The 24524-nt window shown below is 37.4% G+C and overlaps 1 protein-coding gene across 5 annotated transcripts in view; it reads right to left on the reverse strand.

Annotated features, from left to right (window-relative positions):
- TANC1 (tetratricopeptide repeat, ankyrin repeat and coiled-coil containing 1) overlaps positions 1-24524 on the reverse strand; it is a 153437-nt gene that overhangs the window by 59096 nt on the left and 69817 nt on the right. For 3 of the 5 annotated variants that reach the window (XM_026674439.2, XM_087949930.1, XM_087949929.1), the window contains 2 exons: positions 12509-12709; positions 668-772 (listed from right to left, as the gene is read on the reverse strand). In XM_026674439.2, coding sequence (XP_026530224.2) covers positions 668-772; positions 12509-12709 — 306 coding nt within the window. Of the gene's footprint in view, positions 1-667; positions 773-937; positions 1209-12508; positions 12710-24524 lie in introns of those variants that run through there. The other 2 variants (XM_087949931.1, XM_087949932.1) reach the window with 2 other exon arrangements.

Genomic DNA, 24524 nt, shown 5'->3' on the forward strand with positions numbered 1-24524 from the left:
AAAAATCTATGCCTCAAATAGCAAGAGATTTTGAGAGTTCAAGCTCAAGTAAAAAAAACAAGGTAGATAATTTACTTAATTATATGTTATATACTGATTTTGCTGATGTCGACCAGGTTGTAAATCTAAAATAAAATGCTGAAGATGAAATTCTTATTATATTAGGAATACTTATAGAGCATTTGATTGTAATTTCTCACTGACATTCATTGAAACTGCACTCTGTTATGCCATGGTCAAATTTAATGAACATGGAACTTTTCAAGAATACCAATTAACTCCAGGGTCAGGCTGTTACTAGTCTTGCTGACACAGTCATCTATTGTTATTGCTGTCTGATTTAGCAAGCTTTTCATTGCTGTGGCAAGGCACATCACTTTAACATGGCATAAGTGGAACACTCTGATTTGGGGAAAAAAACAAAAAAAACCTGAAAGCAAGTTTAGAAACGAGGCCTCTCACGTTAAAAGTGACCCCCCACCAACTATCAGACTAAATTTCGCTTGAAGATTAGGCACACATCATCATTCCCGAATGTCAAGCAACCAAACACAAGCATACATTCATCGACGCAAGGTCCGTAAAACCTTCATCCCCATTTCCCTTTCAAGGCAAAATATCCAGCCATTCAGTCAAAAATGAAACTATTCCAAATACCCAGGCTTACCATTCTGGTTAGGTTCTGTTGGCTCCAACACTTTTCTCATTGGAACGACAACTGTATCTGCAGGTATGCGAGGACTTTCCACATACTTGGGCTTCCTAACCGGACCTGGAATGGGAAACAATGTACTTACTATTATCTTTTGTAATATTTTTCCAAAGGGAATACAGATTTCCAGAAGACATAATCAGAATACACTAAAAGCAGACGTTCATCATGCAATTACTGTCCTCGACATATACTATATAGTGAATACAGTAATCTCTCTCATACTTCCACTTGTGCAGTCTGTTGTCAGGGGGGAAAGCAGCAACAGCAAGCTGTATTTAGGCTCACTTTTTGGAATGTAAACTCTTCTGTAGAACAAAAGCAGATTCCTAGCTGTGATGCCCCTGAAGCAGCCTCCAGCATATGTAAAGAGGGTGGCTCTGACATGATCAAAAGCCACACAAGCATCAGCACTGGCCTCTGGAGGCCAAATCCCTATTTTTCACCTCAATTGAAAGATAACCCTTGTTTACAAGAGTAATCTTTGAAACTGGGAGGCAATGATTACAAAGGCAGCTTGCAGCATTAGCCCTCTTAATACCCCCTGTCTATAGCTTTATATTACTGAGTACTGTATTTTTGGCCAAGTCGATGACGCAGACAGGTCAGTGATGAGTGAAAATAAAAGAGAGGAAAAAAAATATCCATCTGGCAGCTTTCTCAATCTTTTCATTTAAAAAAAAGATCTACAGCAATTTGCCAATGGACAGCTATGTTAAGCCAAAGCGTATTCAGTATTTCCACAAGCATGTCTTTTCACTTGGGTCGATGCGGAGGTAACTGTTCATCAAACAGATTTCATCAAGTGTAAAAGAAAGAAAACAAAAGGCCTAAGTACTTTCATTAGGGTATTTAAATTATTAATGATGATGTACTTTAACAAATGCAACAATTTCTGGAAATATTAAAGGAACAATAGAATTTGTAGTCGCAATGAAAATACTGCCATCTAAAGTTGCTTTAGAGAAAGGCTGTCAGTACTGAGGCAATAGCTTTAATCTGGACTATTTTACGTTCTCACTGCAAACTGTCATCCTTACCCCCAACCCGCAATTGAACTACTATTAGAAGTAAGATCCACAGCAATGCCTATAGAGCTGGCATCCCCATTGTATTTTCCACTGCTGCAACCAATCACAATTTGCACCGTTGCCATTAACTGAAACAACACTCGTGAAGAAATGCCACATACAGCAGCCACTGATATCTATCATTTCATCACAACTTTCAGGTGCAGACCCCGCCAGTGAATATGAACGGTATACAGGTAGTCCTCAACTTACAACAGTTTATTTAGTGACCATTCAGTTACAACGGCACTGCAAAAACTGACTTATGACCGTTTTTCACAGTTATGACCTTTGCAGCATCCCCGTGGCCACCTGTTCCAAATTCAGATGCTTGGCAACTGGTTCATAGTTATGACCGTTGCTGTGGCCCCCAATGCCACGGAATCCCCTTTTGAGACCTTCTGACAAGCAAAGTCAATGGGGAAGCCAGATTCCTTTAATTCCGTTACTAATTTATTAATCACATTGATTCACTTAACAACTGTGGCAAGAAAGGTTGTAAGATGAGGCACAACTCACTTAAAAATGTCTCACTTAACAACAGAAATGTTGGGCTCAATTGTGGTCTTAACTTGAGGACTCCCTGTAGCTCACATGTCTTTGTTTCTTTGAAAGTTCTTTTAGCATGTATTTTTACAGAGTAAAAAATAAAACCAGCAAAGTACCGTATGTGTCTGACTTAATTTCAATTCCTTGCAGTTCTACCTAATTACTAATTGTATCATTTTCTATTTCTTAGTTAAACTATAGTGATCTGGATTTTTGAAGCCAAATAGGCTTTCAATTAGGAAGAGACAAGTTTCCAATACAGTAGGATTATTCTTAAACCTAACTATATTTTCATTGGGTAACTTTTTCACTACATTCAACAATAAACCATCCACAGCTTCAATATCTCAACTAATAACTGTCTTTCCTGAGGGTGGGAGAACTAATAAAATGGGAGTTCCTGCCTATTTTGGCTCTATCAGAGAGTAAGGTTGGCTATGTGCAAAAGCCTATTCAATTCAAAAGCTGTATCTCCTTAATAGACATTGGGATAGCATAAAAATACAAGATAGGGGAAAAAAGAATTTTACTAATGGGAGTATGCAAACCAATACAAGCATTTCAAATTCAAAAATACCCTAGTTCAGCTGTTAAGTGGCCTATTTTGAATGCAAAATATGCTGCCTTGAACACTTGAACAACATTTGTTTCAAGTAGGAAAACGCTTAAAACCTCCAAAATGTTCAAAATGTCCAATCTGCATATGAGGTAGAGTATTGTGTATTTGAGATGCCATGTTTCAAGTTTAAGAGGGTTCAGTCTGAAATGTTTTGCACAACCTTAATTAATCATGACTTTGCTTTCAGAGCCTCAGGTGGATTTTCAAATTAAATTATTCATAATTGTCCTTATTCTGAATTTACTGGAACATTGTTTTTCTTACAGTATTGTCTCTGGATCGTAAACTGATGTTTTTTTAAAACTGCAGTTTTAAATTTCACTAATATACCATACTTGAGCTCATACCAACCCCATGTATAAAATAAAAATAGCTTTTATTCTGTACTTCATCTTGGCAGTCAATAAACTTCATATTAAAAAGCTTCAGCCTACTCTTTTCTTCCACTCAATCTAAGCTAATCTAAACATGGCAATATTTATTTTCTTACATACAGAAGTAGCAAAAAGATAATGGCCTATGATAGTAACTTTAAAATGAGCTCCACCAGAAGTAACTTCAGTTGTAAAGATCTGAAATATAAAAAACATTCACACCTGCTTGTTGGGATCCAGAGAAGTTACTCCAACCCTTCCCCCTTTTGAACTAGAGGAAGAGCAACTGAAGGATTTACTCAGTTACCCAGCTATACCAAGGAAGAAAAAACAACAGTTCCTTCGGTCTCTGTTAAAAGGAAAAACTGTAATAAGCTAGGATAACTTGCTGTGGCCAACTCACCACAGCCAACTTGTCCTGAGACAACTCACTGTGAGATAATTCAACACTGTATAAATCATTTCATTCGGTTACTTTTATTATTGGCGACCATGTTTTCATAAAAATTATTGTACAATTTTATTTCTAGATTGACTATCTTTATTTTATTACTATTGGCCACGGTTCCATTGAAATTAACTTTTGAGATTAACTTTTGTATTGTTGAATTGTCCATGGCAAGTTGGCCTGTGACAAGTTGGCCACAGCGAGTTGTCCTGCAGTGAGTTGGCTATGGCGAGTTGTCCCACTCCAAAGCTGGAAGTCCAAGAAGGCACAAAGACAAAGAAGCCAAATCAATAGGGATTTGAGGTGATGGGCAAGTGAGAAAAGTCTATATATAAATAAAATGTGTAAGGAAATCCAGTATCAATAAAACAGTGTCTTCCTTATTCCTTATTCAAATAACTGAGAAAGCAGGTAATCCATATACTGCTAAAGATTTACAAGTAGTAGTAATAAAAACTGTAATGAATGTCCCAAGAATTTCAAATGTGCAGCATCACAGATAATAATGCCAAAATAAATTGAAATGTTGAAAGGAACAAAAAAAGGTCACTTGATTTCAGTATAGTCTAATATTTCAATACAGTAAAATTAAACTTTTACTCAGTGGAGTTTGGATGCATCAGACAACATTTTTCTTTTGTTCTCACCCCAAAATAATGACAATGTTCACTTTATCAGAGTAACCCAAACAACTGAAAATGTTTACATAATTTGCATCTGTTTACATCTTTTATATAATTATAGGTATTTTATGATTCTAATAGAAATTCCTCTCAAATGATTCATTACATTGACGATTTACTGGATTTCTAGACACAGAAGCTGCTACGTGAGATTTTAAAAAATACTTGCACAATAACCTTTTTCTAGCAGCCACTCTTAAGAAAGCAAGGGAAACCAAATTAATAGTCTCAGTTGGTGTTTAATGGAAGCTTCTTTTTAAAATAATAAACATTGATAGTTTTAAGAAAAAAGCGAATAGTGCAAATACTATTTCCAATTCATTTTATTGCCAACATTTTCTAAGCTTAGTACTAGAATCAAAACTTAAGGACTTGGCTGTATCATGTGTATCCACAACAATCATTCTTCCACAGTTATCAATTGTAATAAATTTCAGGGCAACTTGTAATTCATTCAAGAAATATATTTACTGATAACAATTTAAAGTCACATATGTGAGGTGGTAGAAGTCACTTAAACATTTTGATTGAGACTACTGAAATAGTAATCTTTTAACATTAACGGTTTCTTCTATTTGTCATTTCCATTTGAGCAATTCATTTTTGAAAAAGTTGGAAATGGGAAAAGATAGGAAGTTTGTAATCAAGCAGAATATATTTTTCTTAGAAACAAATTGGTCAGAATATTCCAAAGTAGTGAATAAAGAAAGGTTTTATAAAGAGGTCGCAAACATTTTTCTGCTATGCAAGTTGTTACAGGTGTTCCTCGACTTATGACCACAACTGAGCCCAAAATTTCCATTGCTAAGTTGTTAAGTGATTTGTCCCATTGTACAATCTTTTTTGCCACAATTGTTAGGCAAATCACTACAGTTGTTAAGCAAATCATGCAGTTGTTAAGTGAATCCGGCTTCCCCATTAACTTGGCTTGTAGGAAGTCAGCTGGGAAGGCTACAAATGGTGATCACATGACTCCAGGACACTCCGAATGTCATAAATATATGCCAGTTGCCAAGCCCTGAATTTTGATCATGGGACCATGAGGATGCTGTAATGGTTATAAGTGTGAAAAGCACCATCAGTCACTTATTTCAGTGTAACTTCAAACAGGCAGTAAACAATTGATTGTAAGCCGAGAACTACCTGTAGTTTTTTAGGATCTAATCAAGAAGCAACATTCAAATGACAGAAAAGTGTCTGTATTTAAGTGAGCTTTTGTTTTTGCTCTTATAGAAACCTATAGGTTACAGCTTGAGAAACCTAATTTAAATTATTAAACTATATCTTGTAGACCGGTACCTTAAATCAGGGTTTAAACTATATACCTATATATCTATATCTATGTATCTAATAAGGGACACGTTGGCTCAGTGGCTAATACACTGAGCTTGTCGATCAGAAAGGTTGGAAGTTCAGCAGTTTGAATCCCTAGCACCGTGTAACAAAGTTACTTGTTCCAGATTGTGCCAACCTAGCAGTTTGAAAGCATGTAAAAATGCAATTAGAAAAATAGGGACCACTTTGGTGGGAAGGAAACAGTGTTCCATGCGCCTTCAGCATTTAGTCATGCCAGCCACATGACCATGGAGGCGTCTTCAGACAGCATTGGCTCTTTGGCTTTGTAACGGAGATGAGCACCGCCCCCTAGAGCTAGAAATGACTAGCAAGTAGGTGCGAGGGGAACCTTATTTACCTTATATATCCAATATCTATCTATCTATCTATCTATCTATCTATCTATCTATCTATCTATCTATCTATCTATCTATCTATCATCTATCTCTTTCAGAATTATGAAATAAGTTTAGCAAAATGATTATGTAGTAAGCGTTCTACATTCAATACAAGAGAGATGCAGCAGCAGAAAAATACTTTTACAAATCTAAAAATCAAAGATTTAAATATAAAAATACCAGTAGAGGGTGCTACTTTGATATGTGTTTGCTCATAAATAAAAGCAGCAAGACCAAATGAAAATGGAGTAACCCTAATATTCATAATTTAACATTCATACCACATCCTTTCAAAAGACAATTCCTTTCTGTTCTTTATTGCAAAGGAATGCTATAATTAGATACAATAAACTAGAACATCAGAGGACAACCATTTGGAGGCCGGATTAGAGTAATAAACAAGAAAGGGTAAAATTACATTACAGCCTGAAAAGATCCTAAATCTCCAGCTGACGCAGCTTCCCTCCAAAGTTTCATTATTGTAGGAACAATGGAAACTTACTGCTGAAATCATCATAGACCAGAATCACAGCAATGTTTAAAACAAACAAACAAAAAAGCTGCAGACGATTGTCATGAACTTCTAACCACAAATTTAAGGGCAAACCCTGGAAAATGAAAACTTTAAAAGTGTTTGGAATGATACAGCTGTTATGGGAAAATATAAAGCTTTCAGAATCAGTCACCATTGTCTTCAAAATTTCTTAATTTACTTTACATCAGGTAAAAAGCCATATAAAAAAGAGCTGTAGAATCAAGGACCATCCCAAAATAAAACAGTTAAGTCTTTAGATCATCTTGCCGATAAATTAGCACAATTTGGTCAGCCAAAAAGAAACAGTACAAACGAAATACAATAGAAGTAGAACTAGAGGAAACACTGAAATAAATGTGAATCTATCAGTATTCAATTTCACTGCGGCTCTGAATTCCTGTTGACAACATTTTACTGACCTATACCAAAGAAAATATTAAATGTATACAACACAGCAATCCCTTTTGATTTCATGCATGTTTGAATGAAACTCGTTAAAGTGGCATTATAAACATATCCCACCAGTTTGGAAACTGCAAATGAGGAGGAAGTTGTGTCCCTCCATCATTTGACCTATAATTTCCTACATTCTCACTGTTGCTACTCCTGAATGTCCCTTGAGTTGCTGATCCTTTACTCTATGTTTCAGTATTCCCTTTGCTCTTTTCTTCATCGATTATTCCTTTTCCTAAGCTGCCCAGAAATTATTCTACTATCGTCCATATGGTGTCAGCAATTACTATGTTTAATATTTGAATTACATAAATGAAACATCAGAATTGTTATAACATAAAAATGACATACTTGCTAAGTGGACAGGTTATGCTCTTCCAAACATAACTGGATAAAGCCTCCAGAGTTATCCAAATTGCCTCTGGACTGTAATTGTAATGTAACTCAAATGATTAATAATTATATTGGTCACTTTCTTGTTAATTATACCAGGGGTGAGATGCAAATATTTTTACTACCAGTTCTGTGGGCGTGGCTAGGTGGGAGTGATTAGATGGGCATGGCCATGTGATTGGGTGGGCATGGCTTCTTTTTTTGTGCAGCACCCCCTCCCACACTCTGTTTTTTTGCCTCCTGGGCCTCAGGGAAGCCTCCTAGGAGCCCGTTTTTGCTCCCAGGAGGCTTCCCTGAAGGCCAGGAGGCAAAAAATGGAGCGCGGGGGAAGCATGCCTTTTTGCTTTCTGGGCCTCATGGAAAGCCTCCTGGGCAAAGCAGTAAGACAGCGAGGGGGATCCCAGCACAGCTGATCGTCAGAACAACTGATCGTCAGGAGGAAAAATAAATAAATAAATACCGGTTCGGCCAAACTGGTAGATTTTTTTTAAACTACTGGTTTGGCCAAGCGGTAGCATTTTTTACTCCTGGTTCGCCTGAACTGGGCCAAATTGGTAGAATATCACCACTGAATTATACTTATTTAATTTATAACAAATTTAAATGTTTAATACCGTGTTTCTCATATAATAAGCCCGGTCTTATTTTTTTTTGAGCCCCGAAAAATGGCTAGGCCGTCTTTTCGGGGTGACTTAATTCCCCCTTGCATCTTCGGGCAGGTGGGCAGTGACGGCTTGGATGTTGACCTCGGCATTGGTGGAGCACTTCGTATCAGGGTCAACGCAGGCAGCACCATATCTGGATGTGCCACAAAAGTACTTCCTAACGGCAAGCCCCCACCATTCCCCCATTTCGCATGTTTTAATATAGGCCTTAATTTGTGGGGGAGGGGCTTAATTTCATTTCATGTCTATAAAACATGCTGAGACTTCCTATTGGGGGAGGCCGTATTGTTGGAGAAACAGGGTATTTGTCTGGATCCCATCTAATTTTTCATTCTGATATTTACTATTCCAGTATTCATCTCAAAATAAAATTAAGCTGTTTAGTCCCAAAAGCATTAGGCCCTAATATTGGGCCATCTGACTGGGTGCTTTGTTTATTTACTAAATATTAACTAAATATTTTAGTTATGTTCAGGAATTAACTACAATCAAGTTGATATATTTTTCTGTAAAAGTTAGAAAAATGTAGGTGTATTGGAAATATTTTCTATTCGTACTAGGAAAAAAAGAAATTTTAAAAAGAAACCTACAGTTGGCTCTGTAACAGTGCATCAACCACAATAAACTCCAGCTGGATTTTAAAAATATATTGAATTTTTACGGCAAAACTATTTTTAAATTAAGTTCCTAGGTGGACAATAATATTTAATTTTAATAGCTTACCCAGGAAATCAATTAAAGCTTCCTTGGTATTTGTACTGAGCAGTACACTAATGTATAAAACTAAAAAAAAATGGGAGAAATTACATATCTTTCTATGTGTGCTTCTCTCTTGACAAATAAAGTACTCAAAGAAGTATCTTTTAGAGCAGGGGTCGCCAACTTTTTGGACCTCAGGGACCACCAAACTCATAATTTCAAATCCCACGGACCACTAATATGAATTTTGGGGGACTGTGGCTTGCTGATGTTGATGGGAAAGTTGGTCCCATATTCCAGAGCTGCAGTAGTCACAGGACTGGCCTGTGCACCAGCCTGGCATGGATGAGCTGCTCTGGGATGACCAAAGGGCCAATGTTGTGACCACTGCAGCTCTGGAATATGAGACCAGCCTGTGGTGGGATTTGAAATCTCCGCCGTAGGGGCTGGCACCTGTAATGTGCAAATTTGCGGGTGGTGCAACATGCAAAAAGCAGCACAGTTCTCGCCGGCCAGGACGAGGTAATGGTGCTGTTGCAGCAACAGGGGACTGGCAGCACAGGCAGGCTGAAGCAACGATGGAGATGGCTAGAAGGTGCAGGAGCGCCGTGCTACTTGCATCTGCATAGCACTCCCGCACCTTCCAGCTCGACTCTCCTGGCCTGGGCTCTTCCTCGATGGCCGCGAGTTGTAGGAATGGCTCGGGGCAGGAAAAGTACCGGCTGGTGGTGATGGGAGGGGGTGGAAGAGGCAAGTCTGCGCTCACCGTCCAGTTCAGAGGTCTGGAATGGGGCATCAGCATCAGTTTTCTCGTCCCTCTCGGTGCTCTGCTCTGCTGCCCCCGCCCCCACGGCCCCAGACATTGCTGCCCAGGGAAGCCACAAGAAAAGAAAGCGAGCAGAAACATAGCTCTCACTGGGGCGGAAGAGTGGAAATCGGGGAAGGCACAGGCAACAGAAAGCGGCGCTTTTCAAAGGCGGCAGCTTGCATCTTCTGTTGCCTGTGCCTTCCTCGATCTCAGTTCTTTGGCCCCAGTGAGAGCTATGTTTCTGCCCACTTTTCCTGTGCCTTCCCCGGGTAGCGATGGCTAGGGCCGTGGGGGGGAGCAGCAGATCAGAGTGCTGAGAGGGACGAGAAAACTGATGCCGATACCCCATTCTGGACTTGCCCCCTCTGCCCCCTCCCACCACCAGCAGCCAGTACTTTTCCTGCCCCGGGCCATCCCTACAGCCCGCAACCATCGAAGAAGAGCCCAGGCCAGGAGAGGCAAGCTGGAAGGTGTGGGAGTGCCGTGCAAATGCAAGTAGCACGGCACTCCCGCACCTTCCAGACATCTCTATTGTTGCTTCAGCCCAACTGTGCCTCCAGCCCCCTCTTGCTGCAACAGCATCATTTCCTCGTCCTGGTCGGCGAGGGCTGCACTGCTCTTTGCAGGCTTGCACTTGGGTAAAGGGTGGGGGCCAGCAGGTGAACGGGCCATGTGGGCGGCATAGCCTTGTATTCCCATGCAGCCTGGATTAATTGCTTTGGGAAGGTGCTTTGGGGGGGACATTTCTCTGTGGACCACCAAAATTTTCTCACGGACCATTGCCCACCGGTTGGCGACCACTGATTTAGAGCAGGAGTGTTAAACTGGCAGCCCACGGGCCGGATGCATAACTCCCAGCTCCGCGAATGGGGAAAACATCCTGAAAAGTCACATGATGGCAATATGACATGGTGAGTTTGACACCCATGATTTAGAGTAACCAAAAACTAGATAAAAAGCACCTGGCAAACTATGGCAGATGCCTAGAACTCTAGCCTGGCAACATCAAAATGATGTTATACTGGACTGAGTCTAATATATTGATTAAAAGGAAGTTAGTAGGTACACCTTATTTAGTAAGATATGTACACAAACATTTATTGTTATAAATAAATCTTTCAAGAATTGTTCTTTCCAAACCCAAACAGTTTTCTATTTTCTGAATCATATTTTATTTAACTTGACAAATAATTTATAAATCAGACATAATCTAGGCATAGCATTATAGTCCCAGTGTTCATGTTTTCTAAAATCTGTATGAAATAAGAACTTTAGGAAAGTAATATAGCCAAATTCTTCCTTCTGAAAAATCTAGGTAAATATGCTATAATCGCTTCTTTCTGACTTCACGCTTACTTTACAAGGACAAAATATGACCCACTTATAACTACTTTTACCAAATAAATTTCTAATTACATCAACAAGTTACAAAAAGTCTTTCATGCAGTATTCTCTATGTCATTGGACTCTTATAACTATCTTTTCCTGTCGATTCCTCATTCTATTACCTTAAATATTATTTTCAACTCTCTCTATGTTGACGCTTGTAAATATGCAGAACTTGTGAAGTGTGCAGAACTTGTTAGCACAGAAGTGTGCTAAAACATTTGTATCAGTTGTTAGGGTGCTACTCAGCCCTATATATTGAACAGTGCTTTGCCCTAGGAAAAAAACATGGAGATTGTTTTCGCCCAATTTATTTATTAATCATTTTTTAAAGATGGAAAATTTAAACATTGCTTAAGGTGATATGGCATGGGTTATATATGTATATTCATATGTATGACCGTTGCTATCTCCCAAGGTCATGTAATCATCTTTTGTGACCTTCTCACAAGTTAAATCAATGGGGAAGCCAGATTCACTTAACAACTAACTAACTTATCAATTGCAGTGATTCACTTAACAACAGAGGCAAGAAATGATGTAAAATGGGGCAAAATCCACTTAACAGATGTCCCATTTAATAATGTTTTTTTTTTTTTTTTTTTGCTCAACTGTGGTCATACGTCGAGGACTACCTGTGAGATAAAAATGTTCATCCATATTTATCTGTTAAAATGTAGAAATAATTCATTTCAGGTATTAAATCAGAAGCACAAAAAGTAGGATATTCCCAGGGGTGGGATTCTACCAGTTCACACCTATTCGCTAGAACCAGTTGTTAACATTCTAAGTAGTTTGGAGAACCGGTTGTTAGAAGAAATTACTGGCCTAATCCTGTAAGGAAGGCAGGAAGGAAACATTCTGGTGTTGCTTACAGAAACTGCCTCTCCGTTAACCTTTATTACATTCTTGGCAGGACTAGACTTCCTGCCTCAGGAACTTCTCTGGAGGTTTTTTCCCCTCCTTTGCTGGTACTTTGCTTGCGTGGAGTGACCATTTAAAGTTACAATGGCACTGAAAAAAGTGACTTATGACCATTTTTTCACACTTACGACTGTTGCAGCATCCCCACAGTCTTAAGAGGCCAGGCGAGGAGATGCATGCCTCAATGTGAGTGATATTGAGTTGGTCACGCCCAGCCAATAACATGACCACCAAACCATGTCCACCCAGTCACATGACCACCAAGCCACACCCACCACCTAAGCCACGCCCACAGAACCGGTTGTTAAAAATTTTGAATCCCACCCCTGGATATTCCCCCCAAAATTCAACAAGGCAGTAATGAAATTTGAATGAAAAGATCTGTAAAACATGGCCATTTGGAAAACTATTTGGTTAACTAAATAGTGTGGAGTTGCAAGTGCATCTGTCTAGTTACCTGGAGATTTTTTGCTTACTCTTGTCTGCATCAAATAAGCATGACGAGGCAATAAAGGTGATGATGGCAAGGAGACTGATACTCCTTTGGCCAAATTCATTCTGTAGACGTCTTCAGATACAGGTTGGATGCCACTTTGACAATTTGCACTGTGGTCAGATGTGGATATGATCTGCGGTACATTTTCTGAACATGAATCACCTAAAACAAACAGTGAAAAATTAAGCTACTTAGCAAATGAAATCTCATAAGTCCTACAAAATTGATCAGAGCTGTATGACATAGGACACGTATCTCTTTGATGTAGCGGCAACAGAGCAAAAATTAATTTTAGTGGCACTGGTCACAAGAGAGAACTAGAAACAGAAATAGTTAGTGAACAGGACAAACTTTGCTTCAGGTTCTAAGAATTAGAACAAAAAGGTTTACGTTAAGTTTGTTTTGTACTAAAATCATGTTGCTACACCAGTGTCAAACTCTTAAATCTGAATTAGCACACACAATGTCAAAAAAAAAAAAAGCAATTCCAGATTTTTTTGCTAGGAACTGGACCACTGCTGTTGTTCTTCATGTTTATCCTGTTTAGTTGGAAAAAATATTTATTTATTAAATAAATAAATAGGAACTGGACCACTGCTGTTGTTCTTCATGTTTATCCTGTTTAGTTGGAAAAAATATTTATTTATTAAATTGATACGGTGTCCATCTCACTCTGAAAAGCAGCTGTAGGTGATTTATAATTAAAAACATAAATAAAGTATTAAAATATTAAATAAGTTAAATACAAAAGCAAAGATCTATTTGTTTTCTTATAGCACAGCTATAACATTTATCTCTAAAGACAGCTAGTTAGCTATAGTGATTAAGGCACTAAGCTAGGGAACGTAAGTCCCGGTCCTGCCCTGCCAATTGGGCCAGTCACTTTTCCTCAGCCCTGGGAAGCAGGAAATAGCAAACCATTTCTGAACTCTTGCATCTGTAGGGACTTATCCAGGCAGTCACCAGGAATCAACACTGATTTAGAGGTACGCACACAAAAATGCAACTCTCCCAAACTATTAGCTCTATTGGTATTAAATAAGGATTTATAATTAAAAAAAAACTATTAAAATTATACAGTACTAAAAAAATAAAAACTGTTAAGAAGCTATTTCAACATGCTGGATGTAACATTTTAAAATTATACACCACAGATTATTTTTACAAGAAGGCCATGGCAAGGGGACAAGCTCCTTGATCATCCTTAGTCTCAAACACTTAGAAAGAGCATCTGCAAGGATTTTGATGTCCTAACCTCAAAAGAACACTTGGCTCCAAAAGACTGTTGCCATAGGATGCCAGAACCGGAGAGAAGGATATGCTGTCTCCATTCATCATCCAAAGAATTGCTAGGAGGTGGGAAAGTTTGTTTTGTTTTACAGCAGTCTGTTGCAGAAGACCAACTATAAATCTTCAAAATAAATAGAACTTGGAAGCCTTGCAACAAAATGCTGTAGTAAAGTTTTTTTTTTCCAAATTACATCAACTCAGTATTTCTTTCTCTTGCTGAAATCTGCCACATCTGGAGAGCATTGGGTTGGGGAAAGCTGATCTGGTATCTTCTTGGTGTGTCTGTTTATTTCATAGAATTAATGACAGAACAGTCCCACAATCACAGTCTACAGCTGGCAATTTCTAGCCACTGAATCATTAATTACATGCACACCAATAAATCAGTTTAACAGTTTGTATATTTTACATCTTGTAAACCGGTAGTACTTTATAACAGAAGACTTAGATTAGGATGAAGTAGAGGGGAAAAATAAACTTCTTAAGAAAATTAAGTAACTCATCCTCAAATATAGATATTAACAAAATTAGGCTTTTTCCACCTATTTTCAGACTTTTTCTGTTTCAATCAACAAATAGCTGGAAGCAAAGTCTCTATTTTTATTAAGTCTTTATTAAGACTAACCAAAACAACAGAAAAACAAATACAGGGCTTTTTAGCTTTCCAGTATTTTTATAGTTAAGGAAGGATGTTAGAAAAAATAACTGGAAACAAGACATAAAATTCCGAAAACTGTGTTTAAGTCATAAGGTTTGCAATGAAAAGTCAGCACAAAGCTACAAACTACAGACTGAATCATTATGACCTTATCTGTCCTAGTAAAGATAATGCCCAGTTATGGATACTTAAGAATGTTTCTCTTTATTTAAATCAGAGTTTTTTCATCTGTATTAAGAGCAACAGATATAGAATAAGATTGTGCTGTTGTTATGGGAAAGTATGGGTGGGGATTTTAAAAGTCTGGCCCCGATATTATATATTACACAAGCTGGTGTTTTTTTTCCATTGACCTAGGGAAGTTTCTCTGATTCACAGCATATTCCTGTTTATTTGAATAAAAACATTATTATAATATTACGTTCTGGCTTTGTTAATCAAGAGCAGCCATCACCTTCGTCGGGGGTATCAAACTCACGGCCTGCGGGCAGATGCGTCATGCGTGGCTTCACCCCCGCCCGATTTAGCAAAGGGGAAAGAAGTCCCGATACGTCCAGTGACACTGCCGTGATGATGCAAATTTGACACCCCTGACCTACTTGTATCACAACTACCATTGATTCCAAAAGCAGAGATATTAATGAGTACCAAAATTGTGTGCCCTTCTCAATACAATGTAACTAAAAATGGGAAGCTTCTGCTAATCACTGTTCCCTTTTTCATTAGAACCAGGAATTGATATTTGCCAGATCTAAGAGAGGAAGATATTAAAGCACAGTTTTAATATCTGTAGAATTTATGGTTGTATTAGGACATCTCATGCATATTTGAAGTACTGAATGCATCAAAGTTCCTGTAAAAGATAAACCGTATATTTTTGTAATTCTTGTGGAGCAAATCTTAAATCACTAAACCTTGCTGCAGTTGAGAACATGATCTCAGATTCTAATTCAATTTTCAACTCAGACACAAATTCATTAGTCTCACTTTACATAGATTATCCTTAATGTTATCCTTAACAGTTCTATTAGACTGTTGTGTCTACGTATAGAAAAGGGCTCACAACCTGAAAAATTGTTATTCTCGCTCTTTATTTGAAAGTACAGTTTTTGCCTTCAGTGTACTAATTCTTTTTAGGATTCAAAACATCTTATGGAATTAGGAATGCTTACCAAAAAAAAAAATACCATAAATGTTATAAGATTTCAGGCTGAGAAAAGTATTCAGGATAAATGCCCTAATTAGTCATTCATACCTAGCTTATTAACATTGTTTGATAAGAATGCCATTGTCCACACCCAGTTATGTCTTTGGCTGCCCGCCAGGGGATTTCCTGCAACAAACATCCCTACATATCTTATCCATCTGAAGAGCTCAGGGCAGAAATAAAACATCTAAATATCCTATGCTGAATATCTGAAATCATTCATTCATTACAATACAATAGTGAGAGTCCAGGTAAAGGTACTCAAGTTATTAAAGAGGAAAATGTGATGCTCAAGTTGTTCAAGAGGAAAAATGTATTTTCTATTTACATGTCAGATCGTGTAAGAGTCAGGCAGCATATTTTAAAGAACCAGGTTGGTTTGCAAGAATCAATACCAAAAAGCCCATTTACATCTGAGAGTAATTTTGAGGATAGGATGAAAACATTGTTCTATATTAATTCATTATGATGGTACAATATTTAATACTAGCCACTGTAATTTATAAACCATGATTTATGGCTTAGTATGTTGTGAACCGAAGCAGTTCTGATTAATTATTCTTTATTTGATAGATTTCTATTAGACGTTTCTTCAGGAACTCAAAGGTGGCCTGAGGATTGAACCCAGTCCCTGTGTACCCCTTTTACTTAAAGTTTTCTAGCAGTCCCTGGAAAATGGGTCTTATCTCTATTAATGTAAATGTCTCTTCCAGGATTAATATAATGCAGAGGGCAAGAATTTCATCTTTATAGCAATAGCACCTAGACTTATATACCGCTTTATAGTGCTTTACAGCCCTCTCAAAGCCATTTACAGAGTCAGCATATTGCCCCCAACAATCTGGGTCCTCATTTTACCCACCTCGGAAGGATGGAAGGCTGAGTCAACCTTGAGCCTGGTGGGATTCGATCTGCCAAAATGCAGTAGAAGTAGCTTGCAGTACTGCACTCTAACTACAGCAGTACCGAGGCTTTATCACACCAATGAGGAAAATATTTTAATTTCTCTCCATGTAATTGTATTTTTGCCACAAAAATATGTAGTTTTTAATTGGGCATTTAGTTTTGTTTACTTTTTTTTTTACTTTTAACTTACCTCAACTATAATTTGAAATAATTTTAAATTTATGCAATATGCAATTCTAGAAATAACAGGAAGACTGCAAATAAAAACTAATCTTATATTTTTATTTTTAGAACACATGTTACAAAAATAGTTATTTCACACTTCAAAACTATATACTGCTAAGAATACTAATGTTCACACTTCCTGGCCTTACAATCTAAAATATACTGATAAGTGAAGGTTGAACAGCTGTTAATAAAAATTGATTAAAGGAATGTTGTATATATTGTAGACACTAAAGAGAAGACACGTTTGCCCATTTTTCCAATTACATTCTCACTAACAGTAAAAGCTGTATTATTATATTGCAGTCGTAAATAATTTAATTCTCTTTTCCTTAGTGCGTATCAGTACCCAAAGTATCATGCTACCTCCCAGTTGGTGGGAAGCAGACAACAATATGTTGGCTTACAAGACAGTCTCTAGATCAGAGATTCTATCTTGCCTAGAATAGAATATATCCTTGAGGAAAATATATACTTTTCATTAGCAAAATCGTTGCATATAGCATAGTTGTAATCTAGTCTAGATCCTTTTTTAATTTATTAAAAATTACTATGTGAAAACCCCAATTATACAAGACATGACAGGTCACAAAGGATAGCAACTATGGCCCCATCTCTGACAAGTATGGTCTATGGAAGATTCTGTTTTGGAATGTAGGAGGAGTAAGTAGTAAAGAACATGAATTAATTAAAAATAAAAATAAAAATGTTGTGTGTAAAACAAAGTCAAACAGAAAGAATGTAATAGATCTAATTGGTGGTTTGATTTTATGCAGTGGAATTCATGAATACATGTAGAAAAATAAAGGTATAAGTTTACTATGAATGAAAAGGCAAAACATACAGTATTTTTAAAAATTACGTACTGATGTCATCTATATTGTAATGGCCTCGAGTTGCCTCAAATAGCAAGCTGGATGGTATATAATATAATATAATATAATATAATATAATATAATATAATATAATATAATTAATATAATAAATATAATATAATATAATATAATATAATATAATATAATATAATATAATAAATATAATATAATAAATATAATATAATATAATATAATATAATATAATATAATATAATATAATATAATATAATATATATAAATATAATAATATAATATAATATAATATAATATAATATAATATAATATAATATAATAATATAATATAATATAATATAATATAATATAATAATATAATATAATATAATATAATATAATATAATAATATAATATAATATAATATAATATAATATAATATAATATAATATAATATAATATAATATAATATAATATATAAGAATCCATAGATTGATGAAAATTTCAGTTTATGTTCCATAGAATGGGGATAACTGATAATAATTTTCTACTAGTGCGACCCAGTGACATCTAGCCTGATTTACACCATCTTACAGAGTATCCAGACATGATTCCACACTCATGTACTCATGAAATGATATTAGGAATAGAGATTTCTGGCCCACCTATAAGATAACATCAGCATAGTGATATATTTTCTACCTCTATAATTCATTGATGTTTTCAAGCAAGACAAAAACAAGATTAACAATCTCAAAACCTAAAGGACGGGCTTAAATACCAAACCTAAAAAGCAGTGTCTTGCTGAGAAAACAAAAATGAAATATACATAAGAAATGACTCTTTTCAATTTCAGTACCTAATTCGCCTAATGGACTATCACTTTCATTCATAGATTAAAGCTTTATGATTCTAGCAAAGCATTCTGTTTTGCAACACAATACCTTGCTGCTTGCTTAAACGTAAACCTGGGTTTATTTTGGGGAAAATAGAATAAAATTGGAATGAAAAACAGAAAAGCAAATGCTATGTTTTTAAAATGCTAAGTAACTTGATCAGCGGTGGGATTAAAACATTTTTACTACCGGTTCTGTGGATGTGGCTTGATGGGCATGGAGTGGCTTGATGGGCATGGCAGGGGAAGGATACTGTAAAATCTCCATTTCCTCCCCAGTCCTGGGGGAAAATTACTGCAAAATCCCCATTCCCTCCCTGCTCTTGGGGGAAGGTTACTGCAAAATCCCCATTCCCTCCCCACCCCACTAACCTGCTTTCCAGCTCCATTCTCCTGTGCAGGGCAACAAAAGAAGACCCAGCCAATCAGCTGGGACTTGGGAGGCAGAGAATAGATGGGGGCGGGGCCAGTCAGAGGTGGTATTTGCCAGTTCTCCGAACTACTCAAAATTTCCGCTACTGATTCTCCAGAACTGGTCAGAACCTGCTGAATACCACCTCTGAACTTGATATATTAGATAGAAAAGAGTTCCAAGTGGTAGAAACAGCGTAATAAAGAGGACAAAGATTATTAGAGCAGTAGCATGGAAGAGAAGAAAGAAAACAAATACAAAAGCATTAAGAAATGTATGACAAACTAAGACTTCTGAAGGAGTTATGCCTAATTGTTTGAAGCACTGACAACTAGCTGACCACCAGGCAAAAATCAAGGAACCTGTGAGTAGACTGATTCCTTGGAACCTCTCTAGATAAGGAGAATGGGATATGACTCACATCTGCTCTGAAAAGCTGTTCCTCGTGAGGAGACTGCAGAACTGTGTTTTCCATGGCAAAACCACAAGGAGATGATGGGACCAGGCATTTTACTTGCAATTGCAGTGGACATTTTTAAGGACACTAAAGCTTTGAAGCATCATTTTCTAATCACTTTCAGAAATTGCCTATTTACCATTTTAAACATATTAGAGATCTTTAGAATGACAAGGTTGAAAAGTCCTCATTGGGTGGGTCTAAACAAAAAATAATAATAATAAACTGAAGAACTTAGAAGAATTTGAAATAAACAGCTAAAACTAAATAAAGTTTTGATCTGATGAAGTTATAAATTCCTTGGATTATAAATAAGGATCCAAGTAGATTTGGAATATTGGCTTTCACAAAAAGATTTTGGAATTAAATCATAAAAAATAGTTTCTTGGGGAAAACAAATTTATTTTGACTATCCTAGCTATTGTATGCCATAACAAAGATAAGTGATGGTTTTAGAAACTGGGCACTAGAGGGACTAAAGATTCTAAGCAGAAGGAAAAAAGACACAAGCCTGTTTTTGATGTCAGGGACTTACATTTTTTAGCCATATGTATAGTAAACTTTTATCTTTTAATTCTGGTGACCTAATATTAAAGCCGAAGGAAGAACTTGAATCAGAAGGTTACGTTTGCCGTTGGTTTATTTATCAGCAACTGAAAGAAAGGTTTAAACTAGATAACAAGTGTTATGGATTTGACTGTTGAAAATGAATTGGAAATTTTATTATGTGGCAACAATGAACATATTATTGTTACGATCTATAAAATGTTATTGAAATTGAATTTGGAAAATGAACATGTAAAACATTGTGTGATTCAGTGGCCAAAGGAATTCTGGATAGAATGTGATGCTTGAACAATGGGAAAATATGTGGACGAAGGGTTTAAAATTTACATTAAATTATATATATTTTTAAAAATTCTACAAAATGATGTATCACTGGTATTTAGCACCAGCTAAGTTATCTCAGATGTATAAAGGTATGTCAAATGAATGGAAGTGTAAAAGCAAAGAAGGGACTTTTTATCATCTATGGTGGACATGTGATAAAGCAATTTTTTTTAGTATGATTCATATTTTAATATAGAAAAATTTGAAAATGGAAATAAACATGAAACCAGAACTTTTCCTTTTAGGACTAATGGAAAAAGAACTGGAGGAAAAAAATGGAACTAGCAGCAAGACTATTTATTGTACACACAAAAATGGAAGGACACTTCGATTCCTCCTATGGACAAATGGTTTCAGAAATTGATGGAATTGGCTGAAATGGCAAAACTGATGACTTTGATTAAAGAAAAGAACATAAGTACTTTTGTTTCCACATGGAGACCACTTCTGAACTTCATGCTCGATGTGGAAAAGAATGAAACTCTGACTTCAGGTTTTGCAGATTAGACTGATAGATTATAGAAATGGCTTGTTTATATTACTATGGAAAAGCAAAAAGTTGTGATTTGATGTTAATGACTTAATTTACTGTAACAGATTCGGAAGTCAATGCTTTTCTTTCCCCCTCCCCTATCTTTCCTCACTTCTCTTCCCCCTTTCTCCTTCCCCCCTCATTGGCTCTTCTATTTACTTTTGTATTTTGTATTTTATAATACTCTGTAACTCAATAAAAATGCTGATAGGAGCATATTGGGACTTACAAATTGGCATCAAAGATTATAACTTTGGAAATATTAAAGGAGATCTTTGAAGAATGGAGCCGTAAATTAGTAGCTACAATAACCAACACTGTCAATACAGAAAATGGAACAACAAATGACAGAATGATTTAGAAAAGGATGCTTTGCTGTATATTGAAAAGAAACTGGCTGAAATTCTAAAAAATAAAAGGAAAATAGAAATGATAAACCAAGAGAACGACCTGGTATTGAGGAGAATAGAGGAAATATAAAGTCATGAAAGAGACATTCAACTGAAACATGTAGATGTGTGTTGTATCTCTATCAAAAACTAATTTTACAGAAGATTTTAAAAAATGGAAATGTTGCATGCAAGTTAGCCAGATCAACAGAACTTTGTGATCTCCATGATACTTCACTTAAATAAAACAGACATGCTGTGATATTCCGCAGGCAGCATAGATATCTGTATCACTTTCATTATACTTATACAGTAAGCAATGCAAGGGCTCTTTTCTCAATAAACATATTATCCATGACATTCCAGCCAGGCATATATTGACACAAAACATTCTGGCGCCAATTTTTAAAAAAACTAATTTATTTTCCCATTGAACGTAATTCTATAGAACTGGTACATTCATGGATAATAAATCCTATTCAGTTGCCTAGAATAAGAGGCGTTTTATTTTTAGAAGCAGTAAAAAGACAAGAAAGGACAGATGGAATAGAAATCCCAAAGAACTGTTATTTTGCATCTGCTCTAAACCAACAATGAAGAACCAGGAAATACTAGCAATTGGGTCAAAAGTCAAAGCAACAATTTAGAGGAATTCTTTCCATCGGTACAGTCTAATATAGCCACAGTAAAAAAAACGCACACATTTTCTTCAAGTAGTTGACCACCAGAGTGCCTGAGAGTTAACACGATATTTTTAGAGGTTATATTTTGAATAACATTTACCTGAATCAGTTCCTTGGCAGTTTATACAATTAAAGCATGTATTATTAAAATACAGGCCATTCCAGTATGGCAGGGGTTTCAAACTCAAGGCCCACAAGTCAGATCTGGCCTCTGGGGTGCTTAGATCTGGCCCACAGGGCTGTTCTGGGAACAGCGGAAGATCGGTCCGTGGTGCCTCTGCCAGGGAAAGCGGAGCTGGGGAGGGCTGCGTTTTTGCTGGCAGAGGGTTGCAGAAGCCCATTGCAGCCAAAAATGCAGCTCGGGAGCTTGTTTTTGCTGGCAGGGCGCTCAGGGCTGCTGTCATAAGTGATGTCAAGCTGGCCACGCCTACCCTGGCCATGCCTACCCTGGCCACGCCCACCCCAGTCCCCGAGGTCAAACACAACCTTGATGTGGTCCTCAATGAAATTGAGTTTGACATCCCTGCAGTATGGCTTCAACCCATTAGCTGTTTCAGAGGCATTTGAAGTACTTGAATATTTAAAAGCTAAGTATTTGTAATAAAGCCAATTATATACAAAACCCAAAACATATTGGTTAATATATGATATGTGGAGTAAAGACTTGGAATATCTAAAGCTTAGAAATCCAATGGGCAAAAGCTTTTAAAATTGTAGTACTGTTATTATAGGCATTGGTCAGCATTTTATACATATTTTTGTAAAAGGGCTACAGAGTTCAGATTAAGATACACAAATATTTTCTAGATGATTCATAGAAACAAAATGGATCAAATTAAAAGAACACTATAAGCAATAGTAGCATATTATTATAAATACTTAAAACTAGTTCACTAGAAAACAATTTTATGAATAAAGTACTGAATTACTAAACTACTTTGTGAGACCAGTGACAAGAACAGACAAGAACAAGAACCATCTAGTCCACTGCTTTGTTCTCACAATCCAACCAACTGCACAAGAAAGCAGCTAGTCTTCCAGCAGATGGCCTTAAGAGCTGTGGTGGCACAGTGGTTAGAATACAGTATTGCTGGCTAACTCTGTCACTGCCAGGAGCTCAATCCTGTTCAATACTAGCTCAAGGTTGATTCAGCACACAGAAAACTGCAAATGCGAGGGTGATGAGATATGGAGGTAAAATCATCCCAAGATATGACCAAAGCCAGGGCCGCCACCTGTCTCCGCAGAGTATTGGGTGATAACCCTTTGTTTAGGCCCTCCTGTAAAAATTCTAATAACTGCGCTACTGATGGGGATCTGAATCTTCTGACACTAACGGAAGAAGCTAGACCAGGTGGCCTCATAGATTTGGTTTGTCGAAGGACGTCGAGCCAACTGAATAGTGTGAATAACTTGAGTAGAAAGGTGTTCATCTCTCAGACGTCGCCATTCAACTTCCATATGGCTAAGTTTAGTCATTGGGGGTCCGGGTGTAGCACTGGGCCTTGAGACAGCGATATGACCGTTGATGGGATCCTCCATGGTGGTACCGTCGAGAGGTCCTTCAGGTCCGCGAACCATGCTCGCCTTAGCCAATAAGGAGCCACTAATAGCAGGTCCGCTTTTTCTTCCAGCAACTTCTGAATCAATTTGGGAATCACGGGGAGGGGAGGAAAGGCGCATAGCAGTCTGGTGGGCCAGTGATATCTGAGTACGTTCACGTCCTCCACCCCCTGCGATGGGTAACGAGAAATGAATCGGGGAAGCTGTGCATTGAGTGGGGAGGCAAATAGATCGACTACCGGTTGGCCCAACCTCCGAGTAGCCTCCAGAAAGATCTTGGGGTCCAGATGCCACTCTGATTGGTCCAACGTGGCTCTGCTGGGCCAATCCGCTTGTACATTCGCTACTCCAGATATGTGCTCTGCCTTTAAAGAGAGAAGATGGATTTCGGCCTACAGGAATAGTCTTTCTGCTTCCCTCATTAGTCGATTGGAATGAGTGCCCCCTTGTTTGTTGATATGGGCCTTTGTAGTTACGTTGTCTATTAAGACGAGCACATGTTTGCAATGGAGATGCGGGAGGAATTGTCGAAGTACCAAGTACACCGCTCTCAGTTCTAACCAGTTGATATTGTGTGCCTTCTCTGAATCCGTCCAAAGGCCTTGCACTGTATGTGATTGGAAGTGGGCCCCCCATCCCACTAGACTGGCGTCTGTTGTAACAATCGACCTGTGAGGATCCTTGAAAGGGCATCCCTTGTTGATTTCGGGTTGTGTCCACCATCATAGTGACATAAGAACGGTTGATGGAACTTTTACGCAAGTCCTGCCATCGTCTCTCCCGACACGTTGGTATGGCAACAGGAACCATTGCAGGGTTCTTGCATGGAACCGGACCCAAGGGATAATAGAAAGACAAGAAATCATTTTTCTGAGCAGTTTAGAAAGGAGACATAGTTGTACTTTCCTAAGAGTTCTGATCTATTGAGCCAAATCTCTAATGCTTTCTTGTCTGTCAGGGGAGAGGAAAACTTTGCATTTCAGGGTGTCAATGATGGCGCCAAGGTGAATGAGTCTAGTAAAGGGTGTTAAATGATTTTTTG

This window comes from Notechis scutatus, chromosome 1 (assembly GCF_049901735.1).
Source record: "Notechis scutatus isolate UNSWTSFEM ecotype Mainland chromosome 1, rNotScu1.2, whole genome shotgun sequence".
NCBI lineage: Eukaryota > Metazoa > Chordata > Lepidosauria > Squamata > Elapidae > Notechis > Notechis scutatus.